Source organism: Abramis brama (assembly GCF_963993115.1).
Source record: "Abramis brama genome assembly, chromosome: 19".
NCBI classification, from domain to species: domain Eukaryota; kingdom Metazoa; phylum Chordata; class Actinopteri; order Cypriniformes; family Leuciscidae; genus Abramis; species Abramis brama.
The window spans coordinates 10,499,373-10,515,040 of record NC_139981.1 but is presented as its reverse complement, the minus strand read 5'-3'; the positions used below and the strand labels follow the sequence as shown (position 1 = coordinate 10,515,040).

General features: G+C 36.3%; 1 protein-coding gene across 1 annotated transcript in view; it reads left to right on the top strand.

The window, feature by feature from the left end:
- srbd1 (S1 RNA binding domain 1) overlaps positions 1 to 15,668 on the top strand; it is a 57,693-nt gene that overhangs the window by 11,348 nt on the left and 30,677 nt on the right. The window contains exons 10-14 of the mRNA XM_084092197.1: positions 828 to 931; positions 1,857 to 1,964; positions 2,048 to 2,205; positions 4,003 to 4,093; positions 4,179 to 4,286. Coding sequence (XP_083948323.1) covers positions 828 to 931; positions 1,857 to 1,964; positions 2,048 to 2,205; positions 4,003 to 4,093; positions 4,179 to 4,286 — 569 coding nt within the window. The remainder of the gene's footprint in view (positions 1 to 827; positions 932 to 1,856; positions 1,965 to 2,047; positions 2,206 to 4,002; positions 4,094 to 4,178; positions 4,287 to 15,668) is intronic.

The window sequence follows — 15,668 nt, the reverse complement described above, 5'->3', positions numbered from 1 at the left end:
GCTGAGTGATATGACAAACAAGAGTGTATTTTAATGGATATCTGTGCGGCCAGTTTTTGACAGCTGTTGAAATATATTGTCCATGAATATATAAAGCTATGCTTGCTTTTATTTTTAGGATATGTTTATGTTTTTGCTCAGTTTAGTCCTGTGGTAATTTTACACATGATTCATGATTTAATGTATGCATTACTATTAATATGATATTATTAATAAATATTCAATAACTACACAGTGCATAGTTGGAAATGACACAGGGAATGGAGAAAAGTTTGATATTTGTTTTGACATTTCCCTCATCACATGCGAAACTTCAAATGCGATAAACATCGCATGAGAAAACCCAAGTAAACAGCTGCCTTAGGGTGTTGAAATGCCAAAATATGGAAATATAATTTTCATCATATTTCTGGCTGCATTAATTCACGTCTTGATCGGGCCATTAGCTGTTGAGCAGTGCAGAGGGGGCGGATGCCTGCTCTGTGGTGGGGTGTGTGTTTGTGTAGGGGGTTGGTGGCATTTGTCAGCTCGGTTCTTCCGCTTGGAGTCCAGATTGATGGGTCATCTTTTCCCTCTTGTTTCCTTTCAAAAGGTTTTCCTCAGAAAAGGTCAGATACTTAAAACTATTTGCTTCACAGCATGTCACTTCCCCTTAGAAGATCAGTAAGGGAAAAGTGAGAGAGGCACTGAGCTTTTCGGTGCGACACGAGTGCGTCTTAGTGCGCTCTGACTTGTTTTAGGAGAGAACGGGAGGGGGTGGTACCGACGGTGCACTACCCTGCCTCGCCTTGTGTCGGCTGTCTCTACAGGTTACTCTCTTGTTTCAGACGTTAGCCATTAACCGTGGGGAGAATCTGAAGATTCTGACAGTGAAGGTCAACATCCCCGACTGGGTGAAGAATGACTTCTGTAGGTGGTGCGTCAACGTCAGGTCAGCACACACCCACAGAGTTCATACATGCACCACGCCTCATCTTCTTACTTTCTTCCTCGTGGTCTGGCCCAGTGCTGTTGCCTGCTTGATGGGCAATGGGTTGGGAAGTGACTTTCACGCTGCCAGGTGTTAAAGATTATCCACAGGTTTTGATACTGATGTAGCTCTTTCCAATATGCCTCAGACCTCATTTCTTAAAAAATAATGTTTTTGATTATGTAAAAAAAAAAAGATTGGTTTAAATTTATTTGGTGAATATTAACCCACTTATCTCCATATAAAAAGAAAGGGTTAAGCTCAACCTAATATTACCTAAATGTAAAAGCTCTATGGGTTTGGAAGTTACATTAAATATAATTAACATTAGCATACTACATGAACAAATGGTAACACTTTATTTCGATTGGTCCATTTTAATTTTTAATTTTTTATAAGTAACTTTGTCAACTTATTCTACTAACTCAAACCTGACAGTCTGCTAATACTCTAATGAGAGTAAGCTGACATGTAGTTCAAAGTTAATTAAGTTAGAATAACCGGAAAACAATTTTTTTAAATAAAAATAATTATTTTTTTAAAGTAATTACTTTAATTTGAGGGATTTATTTTTTTATTGAATTTGTATTTATTTTAATAAGTTACTAATTTTTTAAAAACATTTTTACATTGAAAAGTCATTGTGCCAAAATAGATTTTTTTTTATTAAAAGAATATTTCAGCTGCAATGAAAAACACCTTGTTCTCAAAAAGATCATTAGTTGTCTCCTTGATAATTTACACATTTAAAATTAGAAGTAATTATTTCCATGTAGTAAGTACACAATCATGTCAGATTTCGAATACACTTATTAGTGTTTTTTTGGGGAGGCTGTACGAGCGTGTAAACGGTCTATCAGGACTTTATCTGCCTTTTGACTTACAGATGGAGGCCACAGGGATTTGCACAGCCAGAACTGATGACGATTTTGAAGAATGCTGGTGAAGATTCCTACAGAAGATTCATTCTGCCCTTTCTCAGTCGAGGCTACAGGTCTGTTCTCACCAGATAGTAAAGCTTCTCTTTTTTTAATACTGAACACAAAGATGCATTGCCTCTTTTTCATCTTGTCCCAGGTCTAGGTTGACTGCTAGTGCAGAAAAAGAGTCCATTGCCATGTTTGTTCGTAATCTGCGTCAGCGTCTTCTGATGTGTCCTGTGCGTGGGAAAGTCATCATGGGAGTGGACCCAGGGTTTCACCACGGCTGCAAACTGGCAATCCTGTCCCCTACCAGTAAGACACCTGAGTAAATGTGGAATGAACATGGAATAAATTATATATGCAGGCGTACACACACATACCTGTATATGTGATTTAAAGGGAGTCTCCATAGGCGTAATTGTTTTTATAGTGTATATTCAGTCCTCCTACACTAACCCTACCCCTAAACCTGCCCATCACTGAAAACGTCACAATTTTTTGAATAATAATAAAAAAACACACAGTTTAGTGGGAAGTGTCCCATAAAGCATGTTTACATTGTAATACCCATGTCATTATACACATTTGTGTCCTCATAAACCATATATACAAGAACACACACACACACACACACACACAATAATATTGCATTTTCTAGAACTGTTCTTAATGAATTATTAAAAAAATAAATAATAATTTAAAAATGATATATATATTTTTCAGGATTCTGTTATAAATAAAAAATTCAAAAGAACAGAATTTATTTGAAGTAGAAATCTTTTTTTACCAAAATAAACGTGTTACTGTCACTTTTGGTTAAGTTAATGTGTCCTTGCTGAAGAATAAAAAAAAAAACTAACTTATCCAAAACCTTTTAAATGGTTGTGTTTCCACAAAATTATTAAGCAGCAAAAACTGCTTAAGCATTTATAATATGAAATGTTTCTTGACTAGCAAAGCAACATATTAGAATGATTTCTGAAGGATCATGTGACAGACTGGAGTACTGGAGACTGGAGTAATGGCTGCTGAAAATTCAGCTTGGCCATCACAGGAATAAATTGTATATAAAAATGTATTCAAATAGAAAAGAGTTATTTTAAACTAATCATATATTGCAATTTTATTTTTTTTACTGTATTTTTGGTCAAATAAATGCAAAAATCCTTGGTGAGCATAGAAGACTTCTTTCCACAAAAATCAAACAAAACGAATCATAATTCTTCTAGTAAAACTAGAAAAAAGTTAACTTTAATAAACAATAATACAATATTTAAGAACAATTGACAACAATACCATATCATGCATGTCTTTTTGTCAATTGGTTATAAAGGTGTTGGGAGAAAAGAAAGAAAGATACTTTTACTGTAATATTGTAATCGATATGTTTTATTATAATTTATCGTTGTTTATTAAATTGATCTTTTCTAATATTTTTCTATTTTTCTATTGGCTGTCAACTAACAATCAAATAATAATCTAATAATAGTGGATAGTTATGGTAAATTTGAGCTGATGTTTTGAAATCTTTGTAATCAACCAAATATAGTCTAGTATTGAAATAGATCATATAGTCATAATGAACTTTTGCTGTTTAATTGTAATTACTTTTAGTTTAGTGCAGCATAATTTTAAAGTTGATGAAGGAGAGTGTCTGATTGGCAGGTGTGATGAGAATGCCCGTTGTGTCCTCTGTGCGTGGAGCTACACGCTGTGCCCTGTGTGCCCCGCGTCCAGGCGACTGATCGGCCTGGCGGGTGTGTGTCAGGTGGCATTGCCATATTTGCCCTCTGCCCTGCAGCAGCACCACACGCAAACCCAGCTTGACTGTGACATGTCTGTGGGTGTGTAGTCACATGACCTGCCTGGCTCTTGAGGTGTCTATTGCGATTAGACTGCCTCTCTCAGGCTGACAGAAAACGGTAACCGTATTGTCTTGAGAGGAGAGGGGAACAAGGTGGAGGCAGTACATTGGAGAGGAAACGAATGGGGGGCTGCTGTACCTACATGATGATGATGATGATGTATTGTTAAGTTGATTTCCACATAAAATCTAGTCACATACGTCCTCTACTGTCCTGACAAGTCTACTCTTTATTCTTTCCTCAGGTCAGATCCTGCACACAGATGTGGTGTACCTCCATGGCTCTGCTAAACACAAAGAGGCAGAAAAACTGCGCCATCTTATGTTCAAACACAGGTATTGCAATCATAATGATAACATTGAGTAATTTGCAGGCACCCTAAATATCTATGAATAACTTGATATTTTTGTTCTCCCACAGCTGTCAAACCATTGTCATAGGAAATGGCAAAGCATGCAGGGAGACTGAAGCCTTCTTTACAGACCTAATTAAACGGCGCTTTTTCAACCCCATGGATGTTTCCTACTGGTATGACATTTCCCTTTTTTTAGAAACAGAGCAGACCAGTGAGCAATACATCAGATGCTGTTCTTCTGAGAGTAACTCAGCATTTGTTTGAAGTCACATCAGGCTCCTGTACAGTCTTAGTGCAATTGCAGATTTAAATTAGAACATTTTTCATCAATAAGCTATACTAAGAGTGAAAATAGCAACTTTTAAGCAAGGTATGCAGAAAAGGAGCAAAGGAAATGGTGCCGGTCTGGAATGTGTTACTCTTGCGGGTTTTAAATGGTATCTGGACCTTGTTTGACTGTCTCTAATTAAAAACAAATATTTCTCACCGCCCTTCAAACCAAACCAGTCCGACGTGTTTTCCTCCAACCCAAATAAAGGCTGGATCTGGGATTGTCTCTCTCTCCATCTAGCTAGACTAGTGTTTGTTGACTTTTGGTTCTGACTGGAGAGCTGCCCAGAACCGCTCTGAAGTGGCCGTTTATGGCGTACACTGATGGTGGTTTTCATTACAGCTCTCCGCATCCCTCAGTGCAGCTCAGATGGGTTGCCAAGTCTGCCTCAGTAGTTCTCAGCAAAGCATGATGCGTCAAAATTGACATCCAAGGCGCTCTACAAGTGGATCCATTTCAACCTCCATTCTAAAATGAAAGTGGAAGATTTGAGATCTCAAAATTGGCAGTGCAACGTCGTCGACTGCTGTGACGGGTGTGCCAGACAGTTTGAACTTTGTTTCCTGTCCTGGTAGTCACAGCCAAGTATTTGTAGAAGCAGGGTGCAAGTTAAAATAAATACTTTAAAACTGCACGCTTAAATGTTCCATTAAGTGGAAAAATGGATCTAGTAGCTGTTTTTGCGTGAAATGCTTAAACAGGACATGCATTCTCGCTTGTGTTTCTCATTTGTAAGTCGCTTAATTAATGTAAATAAAAAATAAACTTTTTTTTTTATATATATTCATAATTAAATTGTTGTGATAATACTTCACCCTTTGCTTTGTCTGACCCTTAAACTTCCCTTTTTTTTTTTTGGTACTTGCCAATGAGACTCAACACACAAGAATGATTCAATAGAACGCTTACACACATACATTGACTCTTGCTCACCAAGGCAGCATTTAAAAAAAAATTATATTGTGAAATATTATTACAATTTTAAATAATTCTATTAATTCTATTTGAATATATTTTAAAATGTAATTTATTCCTGTAATGGCACAGCTGAATTTTCAGCAGTTACAGTGAGGAAAATAAGTATTTGAACACCCTGCTATTTTGCAAGTTCTCCCACTTAGAAATGATGGAGGGGTTTGAAATTGTCATCGTAGGTGCATGTCCACTGTGAGAGACATAATCTAAAAAAAACAAATCCAGAAATCACAATCTATGATTTTTTTAACTATTTATTTGTATGATACAGCTGCAAATAAGTATTTGAACACCTGAGAAAATATCAATGTTAATATTTGGTACAGTAGCCTTTGTTTGCAATTTCAGAGGTCAAACGTTTCCTGTAGTTTTTCACCAGGTTTGCACACACTGCAGGAGGGATTTTGGCCCACTCCTCCACACAGATCTTCTCTAGATCAGTCAGGTTTCTAGGCTGTCGCTGAGAAACACGGAGTTTGAGCTCCCTCCAAAGATTCTCTATTGGGTTTAGGTCTGGAGACTGGCTAGGCCACGCCAGAACCTTGATATGCTTCTTACAGAACCACTCCTTGGTTATCCTGGCTGTGTGCTTCGGGTCATTGTCATGTTGGAAGACCCAGCCTCGACCCATCTTCAATGCTCTAACTGAGGGAAGGAGGTTGTTCCCCAAAATCTCGCAATACATGGCCCCGGTCATCCTCTCCTTAATACAGTGCAGTCGCCCTGTCCCATGTGCAGAAAAACACCCCCAAAGCATGATGCTACCACCCCCATGCTTCACAGTAGGGATGGTGTTCTTGGGATGGTACTCATCATTTTTCTTCCTCCAAACACGTTTAGTGGAATTATGACCAAAAAGTTCTATTTTGGTCTCATCTGACCACATGACTTTCTCCCATGACTCCTCTGGATCATCCAAATGGTCATTGGCAAACTTAAGACAGGCCTTGACATGTGCTGGTTTAAGCAGGGGAACCTTCCGTGCCATGCATGATTTCAAACCATGACGTCTTAGTGTATTACCAACAGTAACCTTGGAAACCAGCTCCTCCCGTGTAGTTCTGGGCTGATTTCTCACCTTTCTTAGGATCATTGAGACCCCACGAGGTGAGATCTTGCATGGAGCCCCAGTCCGAGGGAGATTGACAGTCATGTTTAGCTTCTTCCATTTTCTAATGATTGCTCCAACAGTGGACCTTTTTTCACCAAGCTGCTTGGCAATTTCCCCGTAGCCCTTTCCAGCCTTGTGGAGGTGTACAATTTTGTCTCTAGTGTCTTTGGACAGCTCTTTGGTCTTGGCCATGTTAGTAGTTGGATTCTTACTGATTGTATGGGGTGGACAGGTGTCTTTATGCAGCTAACGACCTCAAACAGGTGCATCTAATTTAGGATAATAAATGGAGTGGAGGTGGCAGACTAACAGGTCTTTGAGGGTCAGAATTCTAGCTGATAGACAGGTGTTCAAATACTTATTTGCAGCTGTATCATACAAATAAATAGTTAAAAAATCATATATTGTGATTTCTAGATTATTTTTTTTTAGATTATGTCTCTCACAGTGGACATGCACCTACGATGACAATTTCAGACCCATCCATGATTTCTAAGTGGGAGAACTTGCAAAATAGCAGGGCGTTCAAATACTTATTTTCCTCACTGTATTCCTCCAGTCTTCAGGTGTCACATGATCCTTCAGAAATCATTCTAATATGCTGATTTGGAGCTCAAGAAACATTTCTTATTATTACAGTATCAATGTTGAAAACGGTTGTGCTGCATATATTCTTGTGATAACCGCCCAGATTACATTTTTTAGGATTCTTTGATGAATAGAAAGTTCAGAAGAACAGCATTTTTACAGAAAAATATCTCTACAATATAAATTTCATTACTGTTATTTTTGAACAATTTAACGTGTCCTTGCTGAATAGTATTAATCTCTTTCTAAAAAAATATTTGTTTACTGACACCAAACTTTTGAATGGTACTGTAGAAGTGTAGATGCATTTTGTGCTATTGGGTTTTAGGTTATATGTTTGTTAGGGAATATGTAATTAGACTGTTTTTTTTTTCATTCCCTTTTGAAAGTTCGTCTCCACACAGTGCACTTTGTACATCACTAGTCAATCAAATCGACGGCTTCATTTGCACCGTCTGCTATCTGTCTCCCTACTCCTCAGCTTGTTCAGAAATAAAACCATCCGTTGCCCCCACCTACCATCCCGTGCTCCCTCCCTTCTGTCCCGACGTCCCCGCTAGCCGTCTCCTTTCCTTTCGTTTGCCTCACTGCTCCTGAGGAATGACAGGCAGTGCCGGCAGACTGTGTGCGGGATGAGCCTGCGGGATGAGCTGCACGGCTCTCAGCGACCTGGTGCTCTTCCTTTAAATGAAGGGACACTTGCCTGTTGAGTTGGGGTTGTTACTCGAGTAAGACTGGGATAAACACTGACTTCTTGACATTTTCTTCCGGTTCTTTCTACAATAAGGCCTTTTTTTGGTGATTTGTAATAGGACTAAGATGTGCTTTTAAGGAAATTGGGCAAATTGTCTTCACACAGGACTTTACTTGCATTTAATAGTGTGGTATAATGACGTTACTGTTAGTAATACATAAGTGTTGTTTTATCTTTATTTTTAACTGGCTTCCAGTGTCAATTGCTTCCAGTTATTTTACCTGCCATGTTATGCTGCTTGATATTGCAAACTGGTATTTGTTATCATATTATTTTAATTCATTATCGTAATCATAAACGCACTGGTTTGTGGCACTAATAGTACTATTTACGGCACTGTGTTGTTCTAGTTATTTACCAATAGTGACTAATGAATCTGAAGTCTTTCACAGAAAATCTTGCACTTATTTCTGTGTTGTAAAATATGTATTATAAATATTGTGAATATTAAATATACATTATATAATTTATTTAAATTAAATATATTTTGTATGATACCAATATTATTATTGTTGTTAATAAGTAATAAAAAATACTAGCAGGCGTGCACATAATCTGTGGCCGCATTCGAATAGCCATCATTCACAAAGTTCTACACATTCCCAGTCCTTGCTTAATTATTTTGGCTAATTTGTTAATGCTTACACATTTTCCATATTCAAATCATTTTTAAATGTTTTAAAAGTTGTGTACACCGCACACATAGTGTTGGTCTTTTTATTAGTCTCTCTTGTAATAGTTTGCCTTAATACCCGTGTTGTACACTGAGAAGATCACATGAATGTTGAAGAGTTGTCCTCTCTTTGAACTTGCACTCTGTAGTTTGTGCCCCAGTTGAGTCGCGTGAGATTACACCATGCTTTGAACCTCTCTCCTGGAACCCCTCTGTGGCGCCCTCCTCTGGCCCAGCACTCTTTACTGCCAGGTGCTTTTATCCTTCTAGACCGCTACAATGATTTGAATTGGTTTGCATTATGAATAAAGGTACACATAATTAGCTTTGAACTTGGGAGTGTGAGATTCCTGGAATACTGTCTCTCACTGTATGTGTGTTTTATCAGTATTGGTGTGTGTATGCTGCATTCTCATGACTAATACATGCTCAAAGGGCCTCTAAGATGACCCAATAAAAGTTGACCTTGGCTGACATGGTGTCTTAATGCTTCTGGTAGAAACGCTTGACGCTTTGGTCATGGATTTGTCATAGTTATGTTGTACAAATTTGGGTTAGAGGTTCATTGCGTATTGTGTGCCATACAGAATTGATATGTTTTTAAAATGTTTATTTTAGAGCAACTGCACTCTTATTTACTGAGTATCATTTGTCAATTTTATTTTATAAAATATCCTTTCTAAGAAACATGTTCAGAAGGTGCTGCTCTGACTCTGGTCATTGCTGCTGTTTGGCCCTGACTTTGCTTCTCACCCCTAAAGGACAAAATGACATGTATCTTGCTTAACGAGGGAGCCTGTAGTGTTTCGACTGTCAGGACAGTGATCCTGATACTGAGCTATGGCTACAGACTGATTGGACAGCTCTGTCAGTTCTTAAGGTTGAAGACAGTGGCAGTGACCACCCTTCTCCCCTCAGGCTTGCTCTCTGCCACCAGCCGGCCAGTCTCTGGTCATTAGTCTCACTTTGCAGGAGAAAGCAGAATTACAGGAGCTCTCTCTCATCTATTCTTTTTCATTTTTCTTTTAGTACACTCTACTGCTGGGATCAGTTGTTAAGCATGACCACTTCAGTCTTAACAGGAAGGAAACTACCACTTGCTGTAAATTATGAATAGTCGCGTCTTTACAATTTCCTTAACACTTGCAGATGCAATGTCAGCATGGATGAAGAAATGTATAAATGAAACGTTTTGCTTATATATATATACTACTATATATATACTTTACAGCAAGCTTGCACCAGTTAAAGTGAAATAATAAAAGTAATATTGTGTGTATGTGTATATATATATATATATATATATATATATATATATATATATATATATATATATATATATATATATATATATATATATATATATATATATATATATTAATAATAATAATATCTATTATTATTATTATTATTATTATTATTATTATTATGCATAGCTTATATTTATATATTTCATGGTTTTATTTATTTCATATATATGCCCAGATATATAATATTAATACTTGCCCTTTACTGCCAGCTTGCTCCTGGTAAAGTGAAATCACTTTTTGCTGTAAGGTCTTGGATGACTAGAATTTTGCATCAGGAAAGTTTGTCCTTTGAGGAGGATTCTGGGTAGGGTGATTAGGACAGTGAGGAATGAGGAGGAATATTTGCCAGTCACAGGCCCACGGCTAATGGCTCACTGAGGGATAGATGTCCGCATCACAGAGGACACCCAGAACCAGTGGCTCAATGAGCAACTGTCTTGAGCCTCCCTAATTTTGATTGACTGATGTTAATTTATTGAAATGTATGGTAATGTCTGTGTGTGGTTGACAGTGGTGGGGCTTTTATATACGTCAATTTGGGTTGAGTTGAGTTGAACAATGTCATCTTACATTTGCTCTTAGATTTATCTTGCCATCGAAAAGTAAAGCAGTCAGGTTTTTAAATGTGTAGTATCTCTATTTGATCTATAATATCCTACTATATACAATAATTTTTAGAATAGAAAACACATTGACCAATTCATAATAAAGCTATAAGCCATGACAGGACATGTGCTGCAGGTACGTCATGTTCAGAATTAAAAACAATCAAAATATTTCAACTAATATACTTTGTTTACGTAAATCTGGGCTGTTTAAGTTAGCTAAATGACAGTAATTTGTTACATAGAATTTAACTGATCTGTGGTGTCATACAATACCGTTCAAAAGTTTTGGGTTTGGAATAATTTTTTTATATATTTTTTGAAAAAGGTCTCACCAAGGCTACTTTTTTCAAAATAAAAAAATACAGTAAGACAGTAATATTGTGAAATGTTATTACAATTTAAAATAAATGTTTTCTATTTTAATATATTTTAAAATGTAATTGATTTCTGTGAGGGCTAAGTTGAATTTTCAGCAGTCATTACTCCAGTCTTCAGTGTCACATGATCCTTCAGAAATCGTTCTAATATGCTGATTTGCCGCTCAAGAAGCATTTCTTATTATCAATGTCAAAAATGTTTGTGCTGCTAAATATTTTTGTCTGTGTATTTTTGTTGTTGAATAGAAAGTTCAAAATAACAGCATTGATTTGAAATAGAAATAATTTGTAACATTATAAATGCCTTTACTGTCACTTTTGAGTCATTTAATGCATCCCTGCTGAATAAAAATATTAATTTCTTTAAAAGTAAAAACAAGTTTTCAGCACTAGTGTATTAGCATGTATGTCACAATGACTAAGAACATGGAACATCCAATCATAAAAAATCTAAATGAAATTACATTCTATGTTATAGAAACTTTTTATATTAAGAGATTTTGGCGTCTGTGTTATGAGACACGCTAGCTTACTATGAATACTTTCTTGTATTTAACACAAAGTTTCCAGAAGAACGGACATGAATACTGCAATGTCACTCCCTATCCGTCTAGTGCTGATTGATCCGTGGCAGCCAAGCATGAGATCAAGCAAGCCGTCCGCTTGAAGTTTCCATTGCCTTAAACTCAGATGCCAAATCCCCATTTGTCAATTTCTAATCTAATGTGCTCTTGTGATGTCAGAACAACTGGAAGCAATCCCCACCAGTAAAGTTTTTAACATGCTGCACATTTCATGCCTCATTGACTTGTGTTAGGCCGTTTTAGGTTGTAGTTTATGGCCCTTGGAGTACAGAAAAAGAAAACGCGAGCAACATCAAAACATAGAAACCTCAATTCCACATCTGCATATATGAACTAGGCTTCCAATGAAACTGGTCTTGAAAATTAGAATACGGAAAGCTCTGGAATATCCTTTTTGTGGGCTATACTTGAGTGCTTTGAATTGCTAGATCCAGTCCACAATGTGAACCATTAAACCTCCAAAATATTCTTGGTTAAGATGAGGTTCTTGAGTTTAAGGCTTGGACACCAACATATTCAAAACCCCCTCTACTGGCTCCTGCCTGCCACACACAGGAAAACATCCAGTAATCTGGACAGCTGACTCCCTCTTCCGCAGTTCTTTGGGTGTTTAAAGGAGGAAGGGGTGTTGAGGGGGTGATGAACATCTGCCACCAGTTTGACGTGAGTGACTGTGAGGTTTTGCTCTTTTCAGACTTGTGTGATGGTGGCAGCTTGAATGTGCTGTTAACTGCACCTCCACGCTGACTAGGCACTTGCTACCCCCTAGCACAGAGCCTGAGACTGACGGCCTTTGACACCTGCCATTTTGGCCCTTTTCTAGGCAAAAAATGTCATAGTGTTTAGACTTGGCATTGGTCTGATATCTCATGATTGTTTTTTTTCTCTTTTGGGAATCCCTTGGGTCTGCTGGCTATGAGTAATTGGCCAACATTTTAATATTTTTTTTCATAAGAATGTCATTTTTTGTTTCAGCTTACGTGAAAGACAAAAGACAGGCTTTAGTAAATTTCACACATTTGAAGATGATATATTGAGCTTAAATTATTTTTAATTTAAAATGATATATTGCTAATAATCTATATCCCATTCAGTGCACATTGAAATAAACTGAATTTTATATACACTACCAATCAAAAGTTTGGTCTCAGTAAGAGTTTTTTTTTTTAAAGAAATTAATATTTTTACTCCGCATGGATGCATTAAATTGATCAGAAGTGACAAATACATTTATAATATTCAAAACAATTCTATTTCAAATAAATTATGTTCCTTTAACTTTCTGTTTCTCAAAGAATTCTGAAAAAAAAAAAAAACAGTTTCCACAGAAATATTAAGCAGCACAACTGTTTTCAACGTTGATGATAAGAAATGTTGATTGAGCAGCAAATCAGCGTGTTAGAATGATTTCTGAAGGATCATGTGACACTGAAGATTGGAGTACTGATCACAGGACTAAATTTCATTTTTATAATTTATTAAAATAGAAAAATGATTTCAATTGTAATAATATTTCACAATATTACCTTTTTCTTGTATCCAATTTAACATTTATCTTTCATAGGATAAATGCATAATAATACGTTTATTCACAGAGACCTCATAACTATAACGACTGGGTAGTTTTTGCCCTGAAAAGCAAACTCTTAACAGAAAAGTTGATTCGAAAAGAAGTAGCAGGCAAATTTTCTACTCTACTGCATAAATATTTTTTTTTGTTTAGCTAATTTACTTAACAGTTTGCAGGGCCAAAACTTTCATTGTGTAGAAGAATTTAGAATTTCCTCACCTTTTTAGATAAAAACAGCAAATGTGGTCTTAAATTTAACCAGTAATATCAAGAACATCTACAGGTTTGGAGATACTGTGACGATATTTCTTCGCCTCGCAGACAGATCTGATGAATGCGTTTAATTAGAACATGTGTTTAGGGGGCAAGTATCAAAGTATGTATCCATCTCTTGGTGTCACCCGGTGGTCATGGACATTGGGAGGGGGAGATGGACCAGCCTGGAGGATGATGACAAACACAGAGAATACCACAATTACTTCCAGTTAGAGGGGGCCCGGCCATGACTTTGCCCAGAGACTCTCACAGAGACATGATAGTCCCCAAAGTGTGGGTGTATTGAGTGTGAGTAAGTGAGTGACTGTCAGACCTCAAGGGTCATCAAGTCATCTGCTACACTTGCAGGCAGGTTTTGTCTTTGTTCTTATGCTGGGCCGAGTGCTCACAGCCTTCTGCTGCCTGCCCTTTTACAAGTTCAGCCGTGCCCTTAATGAAGAGAAGTGGTTGGTCGATGTGATGCATATCCATGTCAGAATGGTTCAGGGCTTGTACCCATTAACCCTTGCAGCCCTTCTGATTTATTCAAACATGACAGGTTCCTCTCTTTATCAATATCAAAAACCTGCTCTCTCCTTTTCTGTCTTTCAGCACTGCTGTCATATCATTCTGGTGGAAAGAATGCAGAAACATTCTGCACACTGAAGGACTAGTACTAAATAAACTATTTTAGTTTGATAAGGACTGACATGAAATTAATATCACAAACTATAATTAAACCATAGAATCAACCACAATCTATAAATAAACTGAATTCAATAGAATATTTAATGAACATTTAATTTATTTGAAGGTTCTTAAAATTAGAGATGGGCATATTAAGTGAATTCAAGTAATCTTTTACATGAAAATTTTAATAAGTAAAAAAAAAAAGTATTAATTTGATATTCTTTTCAGGAAAAAAAGAACAGTATGCATCAAACAGACACATTTTAACAATAAATGTAAAAAAATTATTAGTCAATTACTTGTGCACATCCTGAGTCAAGAGGAAATACATTTGTGTAATAATAATAATAATTATTAATATTTTATAATAATAATAAAAATTTTATTATTATTTCTATACATTGTATATTATAATTATTAAACTAGATAGTTTATTATAATTACATCATTCTTAATATATTAGAATTAATGTAAATATAATAATATATTGTTTAAAAGGTCATATTCTCATATTTAAAAAAAAACAAACAAAAAAAACATATGAGGCGTAATGCTTAGTGAATGTTTATTGGCCATGCATTGTCTCTGTGTATGTCTGAAGGAGACATTTAGATAACTTTCCATCCTTTCAATTCATGAAGAACAATTAGTTTTATTTATATGGTTTATTTATCATATTTTAAATAATATGTGGTTTTATATTTATATGAGTTTTATTTGAATGTTTATCAGGGTTGGCATGTGTTTCCTTCTTAATTTGTTAATAATCTTTCTAATAACCTGCTCCACCGTGACCACTAGGTCATATGCCAGGGCTCGTTAGTCCTGTCATCATGGCTACTGTATCTGTCAGCTATTGGAGTGAGAGGGAGGAGGGGAAAGGATCTGGGAAAATGAGGACACCAGTCAAACTGGTGGTCCATGTCACAAAGCCTCTGCATCCTGTCATAAGTATGATGACACTAATTGGCAAAGTTACCCAAAGAGCCCTTAGGCACCAATAGAAAGGAAGCAAATGTAATGGAGGCTGCAGTGGTGATCTGCCCTAATTTGTATGGTCATTCTGTAACAGTGGTGATAATCATGTGCGGAGGACATTTATCCTGGCTGTTGTTTTCAGAGAGAGGTCAGTTTTATCATGTGCCCAACCAGGCAGTTAAGTTGTAAAGGAAGGAAAGGCTGGTTTTGAGGTTTTAGAAAAGGAAAAAATTGATAACTTGCATAATAACATATAATAAAATTGTGTTAAAAAAAATATCTTTCAGATTTCTTTGTTAATTGTATTTAATAATTTACAGAATTATTAATGTATAATAATAATATATTATTATTAAAGTAGCTGCAATTATCAATCTGTTCCAGCAGGACTGTTTAACATTTATTTAGAGTTTTTCATAAATATAGTAGACAAGCACATTTACCATTATGTCCTCTAGATGGCAGTATTTACCCATATTTTCCTTGGCGTTAGATTACTAGAACATTTTATTGCACAAATTAATGGTTCAAAACTCTTAATATGTGAATCAGTGGTATTTTGCAGTATGTCAGTGGTTAAATTGTTGAAACTTGTGTTTTATGTGGTAATTATTGTTAGTGTTGTATTTGTAGCCTATCAGGTATGGGCTTTTTGTTGGTTCAGGTTCAGGTAGAGTTAACTTTACTGATGGAAATATAACCGAGTGCACTCTTTCACCTTTGAGCCTATGTGGTCGTCACCCTGCTCCCT